Here is a 22,031-nt window from a genome sequence, read left to right as displayed (position 1 = left end):
GGCCGCCGCTCCTTCCGTCCTGTCTGGTGGCGATGGCGGCCGCGGCGTCCCTGTCCCCGGAGGAACTGCTGCCCAAGGGCGGCGCGGGCAAGGCCGAGGAGCTGGAGGACGAGCTCGACGAGGAGGAGGAGGACGACGAGGAGGTATCGGGGCAGGCGGCGGGGAAGGCCGGGCGGGCGCGGTGACCCCGCGGGGCGCGCAGGGCCGTGCGGCGGGGCCTGACATGGTTGGTGCCGCCCGCAGCTGGACGAGACGCTGGCGGAGCGGCTGTGGGGACTCACGGAGATGTTCCCCGAGAGCGTCCGGTCGGCGGCCGGGGCTACGTTCGACCTGTCGCTGACGGTAGCGCAGAAGATGTACAGGTGAGGGGGCGGCGGGCCGGGCCGGAGCCCCTCGGAGCGGGCTCGGCGGGCAGAGCGGGGGCGCGGGCGGCTCTGCCGGCTTTCGCTGCGGCTTTGGCCGCTGGTAGCGCAGTGCGGGGCCTGCGAGGAGCGGCAGAATCACGGGTTTTGTTTATGGGCGGCTTGGGAAGGGCGGGGATAAGGGGACACCCCGCAGCTCGGGGTTGGATTTGGAGGCAGGCTTATGTTTGAGGCACGGAAGGGAAACGCGGCATTGTGCCAATAAGAACTGATTCCTAGGGTTCTTTATCCTTGATAGATTCTCTAGGGCAGCTCTGTGGATTGGGACCACCTCCTTCATGATTCTGGTTCTTCCTGTCGTCTTTGAAACCGAAAAACTGCAGATGGAGCAACAGCAGCAGCTGCAGCAACGACAGGTGAGGCAGGAAGGCCCAGCCGTCTGTACTGGCCCTGCAGAGTTGGCCGGGAGTGCCTGCGCCTCCTGCTGTGAGCAGTGCTGGGGGTGCTGGGGCAGAAGGATGCACTCTGTTGTATGCTGTGGCCTCACTCATCCCACCAGATTCCCCGACTGGGTGTTCTAATTGGACAATCCTGCTGATTCCCAGTGGTGGCAATGCCTGGCAAGCCCAACCTGGCTTTTACCAGCTAAAATTTGCTGTGAGGGGCTGCAGTAGGGGCAGTGGTTGGGCACTGACCTTGGTTGTTGCAGCAGGCATGGGGCTGGTGCTGCAAAGTGCCACCAATAGCTGTGGGAGGGGGGACAGCATGGCAAGACATCTTGTGTCCTTGAAACCCCTCAATGAATGGTTTTCTTTCCAGATCCTCCTCGGACCCAACACAGGGCTCTCAGGGGGAATGCCAGGGGCCCTGCCTCCGCTGTCTGGAAAAATCTAATTTGCGGAAGCTGAGTTGGATTCATATCAAGTGGGAAGACTTTGCGATTATGATATATTGAACTGTTGATTTGTTGGGCCAGGGCATTTTTTCTTTTTATTTTCGGTTATCCTTTGGGACATTGACCTGTTCATAACGAGGGAGGGAAGCCCCCCTATGGACCTGATGATGGCTCCTGTCTGCATCCCCCTCTCCTTTAGAAATCATGAGTATTTCCTTTTATTCAATCACTATGCCATAACCAGTTACAGACTTGGACCGGGGGAGCTCCTCTGCCAGCTTCTTGCCCCCACAAAACACCCTGGGGCACAGGTCAGGCTTTGAATGCAGCAGGCAGACACAACAAGTGCTTTCCTGCCTGATTTGGAGCTGAAGGACAGTGGTGGCAGGAAGCGTGACTTTCCCAGCAGAGGAAGGAGGGGTGCCGGTGGCAATCAATACCCCATGGAAAATACTCTTTGGGAAGATGCATCTGCAGAAACACTTTCACTGCAGCTGTGTGTGTGTGAGAACCGAGGGAGCAGCAGGCCAGGTTTGAGACGATCACATCCACGCAGATTCTCTGCCTCATAAAGTAGAACAGACATCAGCTGCGTATTTTTTTGTATGGAATATTAAATAAATCCAACCTGAGCAGTGTGGTTTTAATAGATGTCCTTGAGGGAGGCTCAGTTCTTTCAGAGCTGCTGGGGGATTTCTGGGTAGGGATTTCTCCATTTCATGCTCAGCCTGGCAGTGTGGAAGGGACTGATGTGGCCTTGTCACCTTCAGATGGGTGGGGAAGCCATGTTTGGCTTAAGGGAATTCTGGGAGGTGATCCTACCTCAGCACCAGTGTCCAGTGTTCAAGTTTCTTAATGCACAGAAACGTGGTGGTTTTATAACCAAAGAAAAAAATTTATTTATCCTTTACATACTTTGTTACAGAACAATTCAATTGAACATACAGAAGTGATAGGACATTTATATGGAAACTTTTTTTTCCCATTTTTAATATTTGGTTAAACAAAATACATCTCTGTAAACAAACCCAAGACAAGGCTCTAACAAAACCAAACAAGCAAGAAAACAAAGAGGGGCTTCCCCGCTCCCGAGCAGTGGGACTGAACCAGCTCACCCACCCCCAGGCACAGCAGCCTCACCTCCCACAGGGATGTGATCACACACTTTCCCTTTACCTGAGCAGCTGGATCACGCTGTTTCTCCCCCGGGAAAGCAGCTGACATACAAGGAGAGGAAAGCAGCCCCAAAGTATTTTAAAACATCTTTGCATATTGTGCACTGATCCATTGGCTTGCAGTTTCCATGCAAACAGGGTTTTTCTCCAAAGTGCAACTTCAATCAGCATAGAAAATGTTGCTGTTGAGATTTATATTTTCCCCTCTTGAAGAAATGGCTTCAAGTCAGGAGCAGAATGCCTGCAGGCTGAACATCCTGCCTGGAAAGTGTTTAAAAACTCTGCCAGCTGGTATTGGTCATTGGAATGTGTTACGAAATAGGACTTTTTAAAATGTAAGAGCCATTTGCCCTTGACTGTGGGAGGCTGTGCTCAAAGGACTGCAAAAGTGCTTGCCAGATGTCCGGGGGTCAGCAAACACCATCGTCCTGTCGTCATGTGGCCTCTGTTCTCTGTTGGGACGGTGCCACTTTGGTGGTCTCTGAGGTTCGAGCACCTGCTCATGCATTTGCAGAGCTCTGAAGAGAGAAATAACTGAGAAAAGGTCATTACAATCCCTCCTTTCACCAGCTCAAACATCAGTAATGAGAGTTTCCTGCATGGTGGAACAGGATCCTTTGAGCTCCATCAGTCCCAGAGGTTGCTGTTCAACCAAGACATGTAAAGATGGAAGCAACCAGCAGCTCAGCCAGGAAGTGCTAAACACAACAAAGTGAGTTCCAGATTCAGCATTTCCTCCTCCTGCCATGGAAGGCATGGCTGAGCTACAGCTCTCCTGGGTGATTGGGAAACAGCTGGTGGAGATTCCTCTTAGTGTCTCCGTGTCTAGTTTCTCTTCCCCATGGAAGGCAGAAAAAAGCAATTCACCCATTAATGGAATGTTTGTTGGCCAATGCTAAAGGAGAGGTTGGTTCAACTACCAAGCCAGGGTGTCTCCAATGCCTGGAAGTTCTGGTGGACCCTCTGCAGCTCCCAGACCAGCAGATGGTAGCAATAAAAGAGCAAAACTGACTGCTATAAAGGCTTCCCTCCTCAGCCCATTTTTATTTTATAACTTGATCTCTTTCATTTCACATTACATCTGTGACTGTGGGCTGGACTTCTGGAGAGTGGAAAATAAAAGGGAATTAATTTCTTTGAAAACCTCTTCAGCTTTATTCCTCTCTCCAAGGAGCCCCTAAACTACTGGGTGACCATGCAGAAAACCAAAATAACTGTTAAAAAATAGTAAAAAAAAAACCCCACCATAGCACAAAGAAACCCAAGCAGACTGTGGCCTCTCTCCAGTCCAGAAACTTGATACTCCTCAGTCATCCTGTGCTTGCTGTTTCCATGTCACCTTAGCCAGACACATACTGCCAAACAACCACTCACCACATACATAAATCCTTGGAGACCCTGGGGAAGAATCCTCTAGCTACCCAAAGAATTTCTTGGAAGATGACTCTGGTTTTATTACTGTTTCTTAATTCCTGGCACAAACCAGCCCTAAGAAGCAGAAGGTCGTGCTGAGCACCGTACCATTCCTAGTGTTCTGAGTGTCCTGAGAGACCCTTAGGAATTGCAAATGTCTTCACAACAATTTGTTTTGGAGGGAGAGAACTGTAAAGAGGTGGCAGCATGCTCAGTCCCTGCTCCTTCCTGACAAGCCCTGGAGGGAGCAGTGTCCCACCACACACAGCCTTGAACCACGTGGGGAAATGGAAGCCGGGGGTTTCCAGGCATTCTTTCTCCCCAGCCCAGTTTTTCAAGAGTGCAATGCCTTCCAGCTGGCCGGAGGGCACTGCAGCTCATCCATCTTGCAATTAAAGTGATTGGCTTCCAGTTTCCTCTGCTCTGCCCTCAGTTCTTCCCCACCCACCACCCCAATGTCCTCTGCTGTTGCCCTATTGCACCAAGGAAGGAAGAGAAGAGCCTAACAAAGGAAATTCCAGACGAAGAGAGTCGGGGCACCCATTATGCAGGTTTTAGGACATCAGGAGTTTGGTAAAGGGGAAGAACTGTAGTCGGAGGACAGAGCTGGCCCGGGTCACACGTCAGCTCTCCAGGTCTGATGTGCTTCCACCTCCTCTGGCACCACCAATAGGAGTTCACAGTTCTTTCCTCTCAGCTGGTGTTTCAAAAATTTCCTATCATAAAGAGAAATAGAAACAAGTGCTACTGAATGTAGAACTTCATCATCTACAACAACAATTAAATATTATCTTAACTTCAGCAGAGATGAGTGTATATAGATGCCACTTTATTACTTTCCAAGGCAAGAAAAACAGAATTAAAACCAAATTTAGTTTCTTCATATTTTCAAGATCAAGAATCCCATCTTAACATTAAATAATTCCAACAAATCTGGGAGAAAAAAAAATCTTTTTATTCTAAAAATAGAACACCCCATCACACAGATGTCCTTAGCAGCAGTGTACCACTTGGTCATTTGACATGTTTTTTTAGCCCTTTTCTGCACATAAGCTTTTTCTAATACCAAACTTGGATTACTTCCAATAAATATGAAAAATCAACATTTCCTCCAATATCTTTTGGTCCAGATTTCCAAAACTCCCAGAAAAGAAAGCCCTAATTTATTGCTGAAGAACAATACACCTAGGATAAAATCCACCAGAAACTCTGCACAGTAGTTTCGCAAGACTTACTTTACCCCAGAAATTTACCAAAACTTCAGTGGCACGGCTGGCTCTGCAAACACTGCACATGTGCAATCCCCAGTCCCTATCTCAGAACAAGACTAGTCAAGGAAGCAAAGCTGCTAGTAGGATTTATAGCATGATGGAATGGAAGCTAAACAGCAATCAAGAGCAGGTGAAATTTTACAAAGTATTTACAATGACCTTCTTGTGTTAAGATTGAAGAGGGAAGGGGAGCCAAGCCAGAAGGGCAGCGTATGCTTACAGAGGAAAAGTGATTCCTAACAACTCTTAGTGCTCTCAGGGATAAGGCTGCACTTTTAGTCTGGAAAGCCTTTTGCTGGAGACATGAAGATTGTTACTAAATAGGTAAAGAATGCTGATACTGTCATGTTCAAGGAGGGAGCAGGGCACAGCACATCGTGTTGCAGGCGTCCCCCACTAATACCAGAGAAGGCCTCTACCTTTGCCACAGACAGAGCCAGACATGTAAGAGGCCAAGTCAAGCTCTCCTGAGCTGATAGAGAGACCACTGCCAAAAGCATTTCCCTGGCTTTACACAAACGGGCCATAAATCCAAGTGGAGGCAGAAGAACCTTATTACTCTCAAATTTTTACAATTGAAAGTCAGCCATACACGTTTCAATCACCAACTGTTTAAGGACAGACTTCTTACCTCCAACAGGGACGGATTAGAGGAAATCCTACCTGAGCTCACTTTCACCTCCAATCCACTCGGGCACCTTGAGCTTGGAATCGAGGTTGTAGTAGGTGCCTCCCACCTCCCGGACACAGATCCAGTGCTGTCGCTTGAGGGGGAGCTTCAAGGGGCCCCAGCAAAGGCTGGAGGGCAGATTCATGATGAAGCCCATCACGTTAGACAGGGCAATGGCGTTAACATCCCTGAAAGAGTGCACAATATCAACCAGATTATGTTCTGGTGCTTTCACTTCAACCTCTTTCTCAAGTTTTACAAAGAGCAGCCACCTCCAGAATGACACAGCTTCTCAGTACCTGCGCTTATCCCACCAAACTGCCTCGTAGCCTTTGGTCTGCAGTGCTGCCATAATCACGTTCACATCATAGTTCCCATTCCCCAGCATGCTCTTCTTGTGGGGGGTCACCATGGTGTTGGGAGACAGCCTGCAAACAGAAGAGGAGACTGCTTAGCAGATGTTTGTTGAACCTGTATTCCACAACCTGATATATAACTTGAAGTCCATTTCCAGGGGTCTTGTGTTTAAACACAAACTATTCCGTGCCCCCCTTATCCCTCATCAAATGGGCTGAGGAAACTAAGTAATGCATTAAGAATAACTCTGATGTACAAAGCCTCCAAAAATCCTGCCTTTAATGCAAAAGAAATCACAAAGCTCTCTCTCCCTGACCCCTTGAACTGGTACTTCTGAAAGATGCTTCAATTATGATTTTTCCTCAATTTACAGTCAGAGTAAATGCCAGTTTGCTATTCAGGACAGCGGCTATTACAATTTCAAGAGTCCAACAGTCAACAGCAGTCTTGAAGACTGGATGAGAAAAAGAGGCATGGGAGGTTGGCTGCAGGAAAGGTTGTTCTTCCTCCTCCTCCACTGGAAAATGAAAGAAGTATTCAGACACAAAGCTGTGAAGATACTTGGGGTTGGGAGCTTTCCAAAGCTGTTGTGGTTGCTAGATGGTAAAAAAATATCTGTTGCTGTAGGTAACTAAACAGATAATCCTGATGCAAACAAATCTCTTCAGCTTCAACCTGTAAGTTTGTTTAGACATCACTTGCATTACTACAGCATCTAAAAATGCAGAACCACAGTCCATCACATTCATACAATTGCAGAATATCCTGAGTTGGAAAGGATCCACATGGAGTTCACTCCTGGTCCCAGACAGGACAGCCCCAAGGATCACACCATGTGCTTGACAGCATTCATTCAGTCCTAACTCCTCTTCAACTCTGTCAGGCTTGGTGCTGTGACCACTTCCCCGGGGAGCTTGTTCCAGTGCCCAACTACCCTCTGGGTGAAGAACCTTTTCCTAATATCCAAAATAAACCTCCTCTGACAGTGCCTCATGCAATTCCTTCAGGTCCTGTTACTGGTCACCAGAGAGGAGAGATCAATGCCTGCCCCTCCACCTCCTCTTGTGAGGAAGCTGTGGGCTGCTATGAGGTTACATGCCAAAAATATATAACAGCTTTTGCACAAGTTCAGATAATGGATGTGAGACACAACATGGAGATGTGGCAAAAAAGCCTGTTAGCCACTTTTATGGTTTTATGTTTCCCCCCTCTGCCTAAGAAATTTTGTAAGGAGGGAAAACAACAGGATGTACTATTATGAAGATGACAGCAGGAAAAGCAAGCACGGAGGAAACTGGGAGCAGAGAACAACAACGTCACATAACGCCAATCCAAAGAAAGTCAAGCCTTGTAGTAAACCCCATAGATTTAGGAAAAGCACCATGGAGGATATGAACAATAGGAATGCTGAAACAGCAAAAGAAAATTCCTGTTTTCTTGTCCTCCACCCCTTAACCTACCTCTGTAACCCTATAAGGCAATGTCATGTTAACCCCTTACCCATTGGTCAAGCTTGGATCCTTTCCAACCCTATAAAAGAAGCATACTGTACCCCATTAGTTGAGAAAGAAGAAGAGCAGAGACCCTTCACGGACCTCCCCAAATAAAGCCATCTTCGTGGAACAGCCTGCGCCTTCTCCTTCTCCTCTCTCTCCGTCTGCTGCAGCCTCAAGCCCAGGGCACCACTACCTAGCAAGCAGAGCTGAAATCCTGAGAGCTTGCAATCACTATAGAGCTGATAATCACCATGCTTGCTAGATGGTAGCCCTGCGGTCTTGGCATGAGCGAGCGAGCTTCGGGCACCCGGTCCCTACCCAGGGACTGAGCTCCTGAGCCCTAGTGCTCTGCATTATGATAAGGCCAAATAAGAGGCTTTATTAAAGTGGCAGCCCAACGACTTCGGATTCGGACCCCCCCCCAGAGGCGATATCCGTCGGTTGAGCAACGAAGCCCCCCTGGGGTTTTCTGTGATTGCCTGTTCGGGAAGCCGCTCCTTCTGTGAAGGGACTTTTCGTTTTAGAAAATCCTTTCCCCAGGAGGGTCAGTTCGACACTCAAAACTTACATCTGAACGGCAGAAAGTTCCGAGGAGAACTGACGCAGCAGACCCCTTCCACAGATCTTGGACCCCAGGAACTGTAAGTATTAGCCAATATTGCGCGCATAACTTTGGGGCTCTAAAACTTTTTTTTTCGGGTTTTTTTTCTTTTTTTTTTCACGTTTTTTCTGCTGGAAGGGCTAACCATTAACATGGGTAAAATTTTTAGTACTTTAAAACTAAGTAAAACCGAGAGAGAGATATATTCAACTATTTTAGAAATCTTATCTGCTAACAACTTCTCCTTTTCTAAAGGCAAGCTCTCAAAAACTAATCTTAAAAAATTTGTAACTTGGATTATTTCGCAATACCCTGATACTGATAAGAAAGCAGTCATTGAAAATTCGTTTTGGGATATGATCGGGAACACAATATATATCTCCCAAACAAACCAGGATTTCTCTGCAACTAACTATTTGCCTTTATTCCATATAATAACTAAAACCGTTGAAAGATTTAACAGAGAAAAAATCTTGCAGGGCTTAACAGATACTTCCTCTTCAAATAGTAACAAGATCGATAAGGACTCAGAGGAATGTCACTTGCATATCTCACACCACCCCTTCATTTCTAAAGTCCCTCTCGCCTCCGCTACTCCTAAAGCAGAGGTTACGCTGCCCACCCCAGTTCCCCCCCCCACATCCTCCACCCTTGCGGGACCTGCGCTGCCCAACTCCGCGAATCCTATCTTATCTGTAACTCCACACATCCCCCCTACCCCTGGCTCGGCTTCCTCCTTGCTTCCGGTCCCGGGGGTCCCTTTTCCTGCCTCTGCCGCCCCCTCCACCCCTGCGTCGGCTCTTCCCCCCGCTGCTGGGTACCCCCCCACCCCTGCGCTGATGTCCCCCACCATCCCTCCCGCCGCCGCGCCCGCCGCCCCCGCTCCCCCCGCCCCAGCTCCGACCGGCCCGGCCCCTCCCGCAGGCTCCCCGAGCCACACCCTCACCGCTCCCGAGGCCTTGTCCATCCCCGCCCCCTCCCCCTGCTCCCTGCCTGCCACAGCAGGGACACCTCACACAAGCACAGTCCCAGACACCCCCCACGGTGCTGTCCCCCCCACCCGGTCCTGTGCGTGCTGTGCTGCCATCCCAGCTCCAGTGGCACCTCCCCCCAGCCAGGTCATGCCATGTCTCCCCCCCCAGCCATTGAAACCTTTGAAAAACGCTTCTAAACGAAAAAAGCGCAAGTCACGGATAGCAACCCTCCCTCAGTCCTCCTCAGAGGACCAGAGCTCTTGCAGTGAATCTGATTCTGATACGATCCACACGGATCCATGGGCTCGTATTAAAGTAGAAGCGACAAAGGCTGGAGACTGGGAGCTGGCACAGAAGATTAATGCTTTCCCAGTAGAATATAAGCAAGGACGGAATGGTGGTGAGTCCGCTATAAAGACGTGGAAAGCTAACTCCAATAAGGAACTAGTGCAATTAAGAAATATAGCCAAAGAACATGGGCGAAGCTCACATATTTTTAGAAATTTCTTAGAAGCCATGTTCTCAGCACATGTCTTACTTCCCCACGATGTAAAAAATATTTCACACTGCCTCCTGTCCCCAGCAGAATATTTGTTATGGGACAGGCATTGGAAAAGACATTTAAAAACGCTATCAGATTCATATTCTGCGGATGCTAATAAGACGAATTTTACAGTAGCCCAACTAGCTGGTGAAGGTGACTTACAGAAACCAGCAGACCAATTGGAAACCTTGAATAAAGAGGCACTGCAGGACATCGCTCTTGCAGCAAAAACCTCTTTACTTCTCGTGCATGATGAGTCAATGCCAACAATGCATTTTTCTGCTATTAAACAAGGGACAGATGAAAGTTTTATCAAATTTGTGGACAGACTTAGAGATGCTTTGGAGAAACAGATCGAGAGCACAGAGGCAAAGAAGGAACTCTTATGTAAACTTGCCTTGTGTAACTCTAATGAAAAATGCAAAGCCATTTTGAGGTCTCTACCCATGGATACAGACCCCACCATAGAGCAAATGCTGGAATGCTGTACACGTCACACGTCCACGGAAAATACAGTGGCCCAAGCAGTTGCTAAAGGTATTGCTGAAGGAGTTTCTGGTGCATATGCAGTAATAGCTTCTAAAGACCAACCTAAATGCTATCACTGTGGAGATCTTGGACATTATATAAAGGACTGCCCAGAGAGATCACACCCCCGATACCACCGTAACAATTACCAAAGACCCCAGAATCAGCAGCGCTACCAGCAGCATTCGGGAAACTTCTTGCCCCGCCCGGTCGAGCCCCGGGCGCTGACAACAAATCAAAGGCCACCCAGACCCAACCCCGCACCAGCCCAGGATGTTCCGGACCACAAGAAGAGGATCCAACCCACGGGGCAACCCAGATGGGAACCTGCCGTCAACTGGTAACTGCTTTATCCATTGACTTTAATAACGAGAATGTTCACCGTGTTCCCACAGGCAAATATGCGCCAAAAGGTGGTCCTTCGCATATTTTAATTATAGGTGACTCTCTTAATAGCCCAAAGGAGATCTTCGTTGTTCCAGAAGTGCTGACAGTGCAGCCAGGACAAGAGATTCTCGTCCAGGTATGCTGCATAGACTCACCATTTTTTCTTTCAAAGGGAACTCCAATAGCACAAGCCTTTTTACTCCCAAAGGATCACAGGGAACAGATTCCTCTCAACCCTACAGCTATGTGGGCACAAGTTGTGGGACCATCCAAGCCTACCATCGAGTGCGGCCTCACCTGCAAAGGCGAGAAGACCCACCTACCAGGGATGCTGGACACTGGTGCTGATGTGACCATCATTGCCCGCTCAGAATGGCCAGCACACTGGGATCTACAACCTGTTGCAGGCATGATTTCAGGGATTGGTGGAGCCACAGTGTCCATGAGAAGCAAGAACAACATCCTTGTGGAAGGGCCTGAAGGCAAGCTGGCAACCATTCGTCCATTTGTGGTAAGGGCCCCCATCACCCTTTGGGGCAGAGACGTTCTATCCCAGTGGGGAGCTTCCCTACGTATTCCCACTCAGGATTTCTAATTGGGGTCACTGAAGTAAGCGCGCTGCCAGAAACACCTCGTCTCACCTGGAAAAGTCACAAGCCACTCTGGATTGAACAGTGGCCCCTCAATAAAGTCAAACTGCGCGCCCTAAACACCCTCGTGGAAGAACAGCTCGCAAAAGGCCACATAGTGGAGTCCAACAGCCCTTGGAACTCTCCAGTCTTCGTTCTACCAAAGCCTGGGACAAACAGGTGGAGGCTCCTCCACGACCTTCGCAGAATCAACGAGGCCATCGAGGACATGGGCCCCCTCCAGCCTGGCCTGCCCTCCCCATCGATGCTGCCTAGAGACTGGATACTTGCTATCATAGACATTAAGGACTGTTTCTTCAGCATTCCTCTGCACCCTGAGGATGCTCCACGGTTTGCTTTTTCCGTTCCCTCTCTTAACAAGGAGGCCCCGCTCAAAAGATATCATTGGCGTTATCTTCCTCAAGGACTAAAAAACAGCCCCACTATTTGCCAGTGGTACGTGGCTCACATCCTGTCTCCCATTCGGAAATCATTCCCCGATGCTATCATCCATCACTACATGGATGACATCCTGGTGTGTGCTTCAGACAAAGCTTACTTGGACAATACAGTTAAAAAGACTATTGAAACCATAGAAAAGGCAGGAATGGAGATTCGTGAGGATAAAATCCAGTACACCAAGCCATGGACTTACCTTGGAGTCCAGATCCGGGAAAGGACCATCGTACCTCAGCAGCTCACCATAAATGACGACCCAAAAACCCTCAGGGACTTACACAGCCTGTGTGGATCCATCAACTGGGTACGTCCACTGCTAGGAATTACAACAGAAGACCTTGCTCCCTTGTTCAACCTTCTTCGCGGACCTAAGGACCTGGACTCTCCCTGCACTCTCACAGAAGAAGCCAGAGGTGCCATCACTAAAGTCCAGGAAGCCCTGTCTTCATGCAAAGCCCATCGCTTCGAGCCCAGTCTGCCTTTCAAGTTCATCATCCTGGGAAAAGCACCTCGATTCCATGGACTGATATTCCAATGGGACTCACAGCTTCGAGACCCTTTGTTGATACTGGAATGGATCTTTACAAATAGCCAGCCCACAAAGACACTTACCACCTACCAGGAGGTCATAGCACATTTAATAAAAAAGGCAAGGACTCGCCTTCGATCTCTTTCAGGTTGTGAGTTCGAATGCATATACTTACCAATAACTCTTACAGACTTTGAGGATTTGATCCAGACCAATGAAAGCCTCCAGTTTGCCCTGGATAGCTACACGGGCCAAATTTCAGTTAAGATCCCAAAACACAAACTCTTTAACCCTGATGTAACCTTCCATTTGATTCCAAAACAAATCCAAAGTAGAAAACCTCTCAAGGCTCTAACACTCTTTACAGATGGCTCAGGGTCTTCCCACAAGTCGGTGGTTACATGGAGAGACCCCCAAACACAAGATTGGCACTCTGACATACAAATAGTGGAGGGATCTCCACAGATCGCAGAATTAGCAGCCGTTGTCAGAGCCTTTGAAAAGTTTGAAAACGAGCCTTTCAATCTGGTTACAGATTCAGCTTATGTCGCTGGGATAGCGATGAGAGCAGAACATGCTCTTCTCAAAGAGGTCTCTAATCCAAAGTTGTACCAACTGCTCTCTAAATTAATATCCCTAATCTCCCACAGAAAGCAACCTTACCATATAATGCATGTGAGGTCACACACAGACCTCCCAGGTTTTGTCGCAGAAGGCAACAGAAAAGCGGATGCATTAGCAATGGCAGCAGAAACTGCTAATGTTCCTAACATCTTTGCCCAGGCAAAGTTGTCACACGCGTTTTTTCATCAAAATATACCTGCCCTTATGAGAATGTTTAAGCTCTCAAAGGATCAGGCAAAGGCTATCGTGGCTACGTGTCCGAACTGTCAGAACTATCAGATACCATCCATGGGGATGGGAGTCAATCCCCGAGGTCTGAATAGCTGCCAGCTGTGGCAGACAGATGTAACTCACTTCGCACCTTTTGGAAGATCAAAATACGTGCATGTATCGGTCGACACGTTTTCAGGAGCAGTATTTGCATCATCACATGCAGGAGAAAATACCATGCACACAATAAAACACTTTCTCCTTGCTTTTGCCGCCCTGGGTGTACCAAAAGAGATTAAAACAGATAATGGACCAGCCTACACTTCCCGCAAGTTAAAGGAGTTCTTCAGTGAATGGGGAATAGCACACAAGACCGGCATACCTGTAAACCCCACAGGACAATCCATCGTGGAAAGGACACATCAAACCCTCAAAAGAGTCCTTGATCAACAGAACAGAGACATGAGAATCACATCTCCAGTGGAAAGACTTTGCAAGGCTCTCTACGTCATCAACTTCCTGAACTGTACAGCATCAGAGCCTGACCCACCAATACTTCGCCACTTTGCAAATACCACCCAAGCAAAGCTCACTGAGAAACCACCTGTGCTCGTGAAGGACCCTGAAACACACCAAATTTCTGGGCCTCACCAGTTGATTACCTGGGGTAGAGGATATGCGTGCGTGCTACTACCATCCGGTCCGAGGTGGTACCCCGGAAAAAACATAAAGCCATACCTAGGCACTGAGAACACTACTCCTGCAAACGGGGACAAGAACGCTCCTGAGGCAAACACAAGACCACCTCAAAACCAAACCAGCTCTGCCTGGAGACGAAGACGTCGCCGAATACCCACAAACACAAGAACAGACCACCCCATTACAAGACAGCAGACAAAACTGAAAAGCTAAACAACAGTCTGCTGCATCAGACCATAGATAGCCTTAACACAAAAGTGTTCTCTGAACTATATGTTGTTACACTGGTTTTTTTTTGTATTTAAAGAAAGAAAAAAGAAAAAAAAAAAAAAAAGAAACACCGTTATTCCCCCTCCCTAATCTTTTAAAACCCCTTAACCCTCTACCCACTCCTCCTCCCATAGTGTAGCTTAGAAATTAAAAGAAAAAGGGGGGGAGGAGGGGAACAAGAAAAGAACAAGGCAGAAAACCCTCTCATCATAAAGATAACAAATTCTGCTTATATTCCCTATCAGAAGCCCTATTCCTGCCCAAAGATGAAAAATATCTCCGTCGCTGCTGTCCTCATTGCTGCCTGGATGTTCTTCACCGTACCGCATGCCTTCGGCTGGATTAGCCCACAGCCTAGCCATAATGTTTGGGTAACCTTAGCAAAAACATTAAAACAGGACAACATGTGCTTGTCCATGGGAAGCATTGATAACCCACTTTCCACATGTCTAGTAGGAATTCCCTTTGTAGCAGATGACTGGCCTGTCTATAACTCAGAGATTCTCCGCACCACAGGTAAGAGACCCAATGTGGTTGATACTTGGGACGAGTGGACAAAAATTCTGCCAGATGCTCGAGAGGAACCCCAAGAATTAGATCTGTTGGGGTCCTCCAAGGCCACATACTGCGTCAAATTTTACTTTAGACGTCCAAAAAACAATTGGCCAGAAATTGACCAGAACAAAAACACATATCGAAAAGAGATATCACCAATTAACAAAGCCTATAACTCTCACGATTGGTGCAATTACACGGCTCGTGTGATTTCTGTGTCCTCTCTCCATCCCAAAGTATTACCCAAGGGAATGTTTCTCATCTGTGGTGACAGAGTATGGGCTGGGATCCCCTCCCGACTCCAGGGAGGTCCCTGTACCCTTGGAAAACTTTCTACCCTTACACCAAACATCACCCTGTTACATAATTGGAAAAAAGAAAGCGAATCAAAACGACAAAAAAGGTCCTATACTGAATTTGATGAAAATTGTGATCCTAAATTATACGATTGGATCAAACCAAAAAAGATTGCTGTCTCCCTGTTCTTACCCTGGGTAGCTGCAGCTAAAGCCCTTGGTGAAATCAATCACCTTGGGTGCTGGCTCAGTAAACAAGCTAACGCTACATCTGCAGCCTTGAGTGATCTCTTAAAGGAAGAAGAAACCACAAGACAGGCTTCGCTCCAAAATCGAGCAGCAATCGACTTCCTGCTGCTTGCCCATGGACACGGCTGTGAAGACTTCGAAGGGATGTGCTGCTTCAACCTCTCTTCACGCTCGGAATCCATCCATGCGAACATCCAGAAACTGAAAGATCTCGTGAAGGACTTGAAAGTAGAAAGAATCCCAGACTGGGTCAATGAACTTTTTGGGCAATGGGGATTAACAGGATGGGCTGCATCCTTGATTAAGGGAATGTTGTTGATTCTCCTTGTAGTTGTTATTGTGTTAGCTATGTTCTCGTGCCTTGTTCACTGTTTCAAAAGAACTATAGCGAATGCCTTTTTTGTAAAAACAGAAAGTGGAGTTGTAGTAAACCCCATAGATTTAGGAAAAGCACCATGGAGGATATGAACAATAGGAATGCTGAAACAGCAAAAGAAAATTCCTGTTTTCTTGTCCTCCACCCCTTAACCTACCTCTGTAACCCTATAAGGCAATGTCATGTTAACCCCTTACCCATTGGTCAAGCTTGGATCCTTTCCAACCCTATAAAAGAAGCATACTGTACCCCATTAGTTGAGAAAGAAGAAGAGCAGAGACCCTTCACGGACCTCCCCAAATAAAGCCATCTTCGTGGAACAGCCTGCGCCTTCTCCTTCTCCTCTCTCTCCGTCTGCTGCAGCCTCAAGCCCAGGGCACCACTACCTAGCAAGCAGAGCTGAAATCCTGAGAGCTTGCAATCACTATAGAGCTGATAATCACCATGCTTGCTAGATGGTAGCCCTGCGGTCTTGGCATGAGCGAGCGAGCTTCGGGCACCCGGTCCCTACCCAGGGACTGAGCTCCTGAGCCCTAGTGCTCTGCATTATGATAAGGCCAAATAAGAGGCTTTATTAAAAGCCTCAGATGAGTTCTGTTGTGATGGGTCGACCTTTCTATTGATAAGGACTCTATTAATTCTGCTAGTGCAAAGTTCAGATTTCCTATCATCCAAACATCTGTATTTTACCTGCCTTCTCCTCCTGTCAACTGTATCCTCAAAAATTCTAATATTTCTGCACATATTTCGATCAGCCTTTACCACACTGAATATTCTGCAGGCATATTTCATCACTGGAAATCCTTCAGCCCTTCTTCATTCCTGCCCTTCTTACCCAACAAATTATATTTCTTTAAAAAGGTGTCCATGCAGCAGTGGTGGAAGATGTGGAAAATTATTTTTAACTTTAGCACAATAGTGTTTAATCCCCATCTGTAATTAATGCTTAGTTTTGTACCATACAGTACCTTGTACAAATTCCAGAGATTAATGTGGCTTTATGTTAACTCCCTACATCTGTGACTAACAGTCTTGTATCAGCTAGTGCTTCCTTATTTACCTATATCAGCCACTAGGATGTACTAGCGGATGTCTTAGTTTTGAGAACAAAGATAGAATGCCAGGGCAAAGAATGATAAGAGAAGTGCATCATGACCTGACAACATACTTGAGATAGTCTCAAGGTGAAAAGATTCATTAGAAGATCCAGAACCATAAATGTAAACTTTGGGGAATGGGATGTTCCCAAATGACCACCAAAGACTCTCAAAAGACCCCTACTGATATCCAAATAAATCCATGGAAACAATTAACATATATGCATGTATTCAGGAAATATAATGCACCTGTAATAGAAATGCAGTGCATATATACTGGTTTCATGCATATAACCAGGTCTGATTATATGACTAGTAGACTGCTGGGTGCACACGTTAGGTGGAGCGATCCCCGTGCATGCTGAATGAAGTAATCTCAAATTTTCTTACTTATCCAGCTGTGGAGAGTTCACTTCCCAGTTTTCAGTGACACCCTGACAGCATAAGGCATTTTACAAGAAAGCAGTGGACTGAGTAGAAAGTTTCAGAGCAACCAAGGCTGGAGAGGCTAGAGACAGGCAGCCTTTGTTTTGTTTTTTTTTTCAGCTGGAAGTTTTTCTGCAGTGGAGCAGTCTGCAGCAGAACAGTCTGGGAAGCGTGTTCACTACAGAAGGGAGAGGAGTCCACAATACCATGCTAAGAGGAAAAGCTGTTAATATCCACCATGGGGCATATTTTAGGGTGTATTTTACTAATCACAGAGATAGAACCTGCAGCTTGTCACAGCTCTTCCAGCATCTCTATAAAGTAAGATCACTTGGCTATGTCTAAATCAAGATCATTGCTTCAACCTACCAACTCTCCTAATCCCCACAAGCAAAGAAAACCTTACAATCCAGAGAGCCCTTTGGGCTGCAGAAGCACCCTCTTATGGCTCCACTTTCCAGACAAGTTTATTCAAGAGCTGAAAGAACACATTTATCTTTGTTCCTTCACATAACTTCCAGAGCCCCAGAAATGTGATGAGGTGACCAGCATGGGCAACAAGAAACTGGCATGTGTGAGCAAACTTGGCCCAAAAACCACCTCAACATCTTGACCCACATATACCTAAGGAGGGTCCACAATCATCAGCTGAAGGATTCTGACCAGTAAAGGAATTAAACTGTTGTTTTGGTATTTTTTATCTAGCCACTGAGCTGAGGAAGACTGACAAAGCTGGACAGAAATCCAGGTAAATAATCCTCCTGATCTTTCTATCAGAAACTTTCATCAACATGTTGTCTTAACACAAGGGGCTCCAAGATTCCTGCAGCTGTCTTTCCTAATCAGGTCCCAATATGCAGGCTCCAGTGAAGCAAAGAGATTTTGTTTGTATCTCCATGCAACACTTGGAACATGCAATCATACTTCCTGCAACAAAAGCCAGAGGAACATCAAAAATGTATTTCTTGTTTTAGAGGAAAGAAGAGGGAAAGACTACACAATCAGAGGGGGTGTCCAGACCAAGTTTCAGCACATGCTCAAGATGATAATCAGACTACCCTGGCCTTACACAATAAGATGCAGCAAAAGGGAAGCTAATGATTAAGCAATGTGGTTCAATCATTCTCCAAGGAATGTGGTAAAAGCTAGAGAGCTTAAGTTTATTTGTGATTTTGTTACCTTATCAACACCAGGTTTAAAAATCAGACCTCAACATTTTTGCAGGTTATTAAAAATATTCATCCATCCTTTATCAATACATAGAATGTGAGTAGACACAGGAAAAGACAAGTGACATAAAAAGGGCAACTAAATTCACACTTCTTCAAGGCAAGTCAAAGAGCTACACACAAGTAACCACCCAACAGAAACAGAAAGGCAGTGGCAATTCTTTTGTAAACTTATATAACTTATTATAACTCATCCATTTCCAAGAGGAATATCCATGTGTATTTCCATACTACCATGGGGCTGAATCAATCTGTGTATCTTGATCTGAATATTAGGATGGAACAACTCCAGGTTGGAATAAAAGACAAACTCTACCTTCTAGGGAAAGAGGTCCAACAAGATTAATATCCAGTCTTTTTCTGAGAGGTTTCATGCTGCACACTAATTCTGTCTCACCAAATGCAATGAAAACCAACTAATTAGATCATCACACTCCTTCTACCACATGAACTGCCTTTGTTTGCTTCAGGCCAAGAGCAATCCAGCTGTGATTAAGATTCTGACAATTGCTGCTCTGGAACAAAACCACAGTGTGTTTACACTGGACAAAGAGTGCCTTGAGCCTGCCATGGGCCAGCTCCACTCCACCAGCAGGAGTTTTATCTGCAACACTACAATAAATAGCATTTCAATCTGATACTTGTTATTGTACTTCACCACATTCTCTGCCAAAGACAGGCATGAGTTTGATGAGTCAAGCACCAGTTTCATAAAATTGCCAGTTTTCAGGAGAGCTGCAACAGGCCCACAGCTCCCTGTCATCAGCACAGGGTACCATGACTGCCTCATCCCACAGCACGCGCTGCCGTGATGTGGGCTCTCCTGCTTGTCACAAACACAAGATGCTGGCAGCTGTTGGCAACAGGTATTCAACCAAAACTTACACCATGTTTACAACATCTGCAGGTTGACTATCAGAGGAGAGCCCCTTTCCATCATTTCCTTTATCATCACTTAGATTCATCAGCAGTGGGTCACCAGAACTCATAAAGGCTCACACAGGAGAATTTCCATAAAGCATCAAAACACCATAAAATAAACACTGAGCAAAATATGAGCTATTGCACAGGCCACATTAATCATTTATACTCATCCCTGTAAAACTCAAACCTACTTTATTAATTATCTGAAGCTCCTGGGAAACATTTAGCAATGCCACAGGAAACAGGCATCCAGCTACTGAAATTAAAGCCAGTTTGAGAGAGTACAGAGAGTCTTGCTGCATGGAAAAAAAAAGCCCATAATATTTGAAGAACTTCACTGAACCTCTTGAATAAGAATCGCTCATTTGGCAAAACTCCTAATTTCTAAAAAACTTACAAATGTTGCAGTACTAAGTCAGTAAGTAATTTCTGCTACCTTCATTCCCCCAAGGCAACCCCCAAATCCATTATTAAATCTAGGTAACTTATGAACTCAAGTGAGGGGCAAAAATATGGAAGACAGGTAGAAGAGGCATTAAGGTGAGTAGAGAGGAAGATAACACTTCAACCATGACTGCATCTACAATAAAACCCTTGGACCCAAAGCTGGCAGCCAGAACAGGTTAAGAAACAAGTAAAATGAGAAAGCATTTCTGCATGGAGGGGCAAAAAAAAAAAAAAAAAAGGCTGGGGTTAAAAAACCAAGATACATTCAGTTCAAAGCAGTGGCACAGTCGGAATCCCTCCTTTCTACTTCCCCCAGACAACACCCAAAAATCCCTCCAATCAGCTGAGGACAAGGGGAAGCTAATGCCAGTACAGAGAGCATCCTACCTCTGGAAAATCTCCTGCAGGGTTTCCCTAGTGAAGGCGTTGCTGTCCTGGAAGACATTGTTGAGGGCATGGAGGGCACACAGCTCCCTGCGTTGCTTTTCATGGTAAATGTGCTGTGGCAGTTGCTGGGATGGCTCTGGCGATTCCGATTTTGTCTTGTCACCTTTCCATGGCACACAACTCATTTTCTCGATGGGTGGATGGGGAGGAGGTGGTGAAAAATGAAGGAGGCTGAAGTTTCTGCCCCCACAGTCACAACAGCAGCCCACTGCCCCTTTCTTTTGTGGGCTTTTTGAGGTGCTTCCAGCTTACGAATCCTCCTCTTGTGCTTCAGTTTACTCAGTAATTGCCTCTGACAGCTGGTTTTAAAAACCACATGAAGATCTGCAACCTCCCTCCTCCCATACCCCATAAAATGTAGTATTTCCCTCCCCTCCACAGAAAAAAAAATTAAAATGTCAAAATATATAATTCTCCTTAGTCTCAAAGTACCAGCTGCAATTTATCACATCGTTCCTTTTCTTCCATCTCGTTTGGTCAACAGTGCCACTAAAAAAAGTACCCAGACCAGGTAACAGGAGAGGCCTACCCCCAAAGTGCCAAAGGGAAGAAGATGAAGCCAGCACCGGGTACTGCCTATAGGAGCACAGGGTGGTTAAGCACTTATCAGCTGCATTCCTCCATTCCTTTGGGAACGACTGAATCCCGGCAGGAAGATGCCAACAGCTCGGGAAAGGAAACCACTTCTTGCTAGGCCACGAGAAACCCAAGTCCAGGCTGCGGGGAAGGCGACTCCTCACAGGTCACCCTGCGCTCCGACAAAGGGAAGTCTCCGTTAGCAACCAGAGGCAGCCCCAAGTCCGTGGGAGCGAGGGTAGGGCAGACGGGACCAGCCCCACGGCCTGCCTCGCACCTCTCCACCCCGCCCCTCCCCACTCTACGCCCTCACAACCACCACCACCAAAACAACAACAACAGCAACAGCAACCCAGACGGGAGCCGCTTCCCACGACCGAGGCCCAGCGACCCCCGCAGCCCACCGCGCTCAGGAGAGGCCCCCGTTTAACCCCCACCCAGCCCTTCGGGGCTCGCCGCTGGGCCGAGGCGCCCGCCCTTGCCCTCGGGAGGGTTGGAGGGGCCCCGCCGGGCCGGGCCGGGACGGGCCGGGCCAGGCCAGGCCGGTCGGGTCCTGCCGACGGCTCCTCACCGCCCGCTCGGCCCCCGGGGCCGCCCCGCGCCGGCGCACGCGCGCGCCGGGCCCCGCTCGCGCCACTCTCGCGCACGCACGCACACACGCGCGCGCCCCCCCGCCCCCCGCACGCGCCGACGTCGGCCCCGCCCCCTCGACGTCAGCGGCAACACAAGCCAGGACAGAAGCGAAAGCAGCCTCTGAATAAACAAACGTAAATCCCCTCCGGCTTCTTTCTGTGCCACTGGTTGGCGCCTGTGGCAGTGGTGCCACAAGCGTGCGTGTGGCTAGGCGGAGGAGCAGGACAGGCAGCTTTCCCCGCCGCTCTGCAGGGGTCACCTGCCCGTCCGCAGAGCCCCTCAGCCAGAGGGGTTTCCTCCTTGGCGCTGGCGTCCTGGTTGGAGGCCCCCGCCGGCGGTCTGAACACTGTGGGCTCGCATGGCCAGCGGGCGTAGGGGTTTTCTGTAGGGAGCCCGAGGCAGTAGGGGCGGCGGGGTCCTTTGCGAACCCCGGGAGCTGGCGGCACGACGCGCCGGGACAGGAGGTCCCGCGGACTGCAGGAGCAGGCGCACTCCCACCCTGCTCCATTGGTTGACACAGTTATCAGTAAAAAAATCTCCTCTTTCTCATTGGCTAGTCCGAGAGAATGCCCTCCTACCAGGGCGGGCTCTGTTGCAGCACTTAGTCCCACCCACGCATTTGGGATCCCTTATTCGATTGGCTGTCGAGGTTGTTTGTCAGGAAGCCCAGGTCTCCTATTGGA

General features: G+C 47.8%; 2 protein-coding genes across 5 annotated transcripts; one reads left to right on the top strand and one right to left on the bottom strand.

The window, feature by feature from the left end:
• Position 1: 1 nt before the first annotated feature.
• TOMM22 (translocase of outer mitochondrial membrane 22) lies at positions 2 to 1,908 on the top strand. The gene is made up of 4 exons (XM_036401766.1): positions 2 to 143; positions 244 to 362; positions 661 to 778; positions 1,182 to 1,908. Exons 1-4 carry the CDS (start codon positions 33 to 35, stop codon positions 1,254 to 1,256), a joined length of 423 nt encoding a protein of 140 aa, XP_036257659.1. The 5' UTR covers positions 2 to 32; the 3' UTR covers positions 1,257 to 1,908.
• Positions 1,909 to 2,131: 223 nt separating this feature from the next.
• On the bottom strand, positions 2,132 to 21,782 carry JOSD1 (Josephin domain containing 1). 4 transcript variants are annotated; one of them, XM_036401762.2, is made up of 5 exons: positions 21,608 to 21,782; positions 20,080 to 20,887; positions 6,086 to 6,214; positions 5,780 to 5,974; positions 2,132 to 4,561 (listed from the first exon to the last, which is right to left on the bottom strand). In XM_036401762.2, exons 2-5 carry the CDS (start codon positions 20,262 to 20,264, stop codon positions 4,462 to 4,464), a joined length of 609 nt encoding a protein of 202 aa, XP_036257655.1. In that variant the 5' UTR covers positions 20,265 to 20,887; positions 21,608 to 21,782; the 3' UTR covers positions 2,132 to 4,461. The 4 variants fall into 4 exon arrangements, with proteins under 4 accessions (XP_036257655.1, XP_036257656.1, XP_036257654.1 ...); XM_036401763.2 differs by lacking the exon at positions 21,608 to 21,782 and adding an exon at positions 21,287 to 21,307; XM_036401761.2 differs by lacking the exon at positions 21,608 to 21,782 and adding an exon at positions 21,153 to 21,276.
• Between the last annotated feature and the right edge of the window lie 249 nt (positions 21,783 to 22,031).

This window comes from Molothrus ater, chromosome 5 (assembly GCF_012460135.2).
Source record: "Molothrus ater isolate BHLD 08-10-18 breed brown headed cowbird chromosome 5, BPBGC_Mater_1.1, whole genome shotgun sequence".
NCBI classification, from domain to species: domain Eukaryota; kingdom Metazoa; phylum Chordata; class Aves; order Passeriformes; family Icteridae; genus Molothrus; species Molothrus ater.
Note: the sequence above shows the minus strand (reverse complement) of the source record. Positions and strands in the feature narration are given on the sequence as shown.

What these genes read in the sequence shown, in the direction of transcription:
- TOMM22 (XM_036401766.1), top strand. Translation starts at nt 33, where the DNA reads ATGGCGGCCGCGGCGTCCCTGTCCCCGGAGGAACTGCTGCCCAAGGGC. An exon ending in AGGAGGAGGACGACGAGGAG is followed by an intron (nt 144 to 243) that starts GTATCGGGGCAG and finishes TGCCGCCCGCAG; the next exon opens with CTGGACGAGACGCTGGCGGA. An exon ending in AGCAGCTGCAGCAACGACAG is followed by an intron (nt 779 to 1,181) that starts GTGAGGCAGGAA and finishes TTTTCTTTCCAG; the next exon opens with ATCCTCCTCGGACCCAACAC.
- JOSD1 (XM_036401762.2), bottom strand. Translation starts at nt 20,264, where the DNA reads ATGAGTTGTGTGCCATGGAAAGGTGACAAGACAAAATCGGAATCGCCA. An exon ending in CTGCAGGAGATTTTCCAGAG is followed by an intron (nt 6,215 to 20,079) that starts GTAGGATGCTCT and finishes TTCTGTTTGCAG; the next exon opens with GCTGTCTCCCAACACCATGG. An exon ending in GGAGGTGAAAGTGAGCTCAG is followed by an intron (nt 4,562 to 5,779) that starts GTAGGATTTCCT and finishes TCTTTATGATAG; the next exon opens with GAAATTTTTGAAACACCAGC.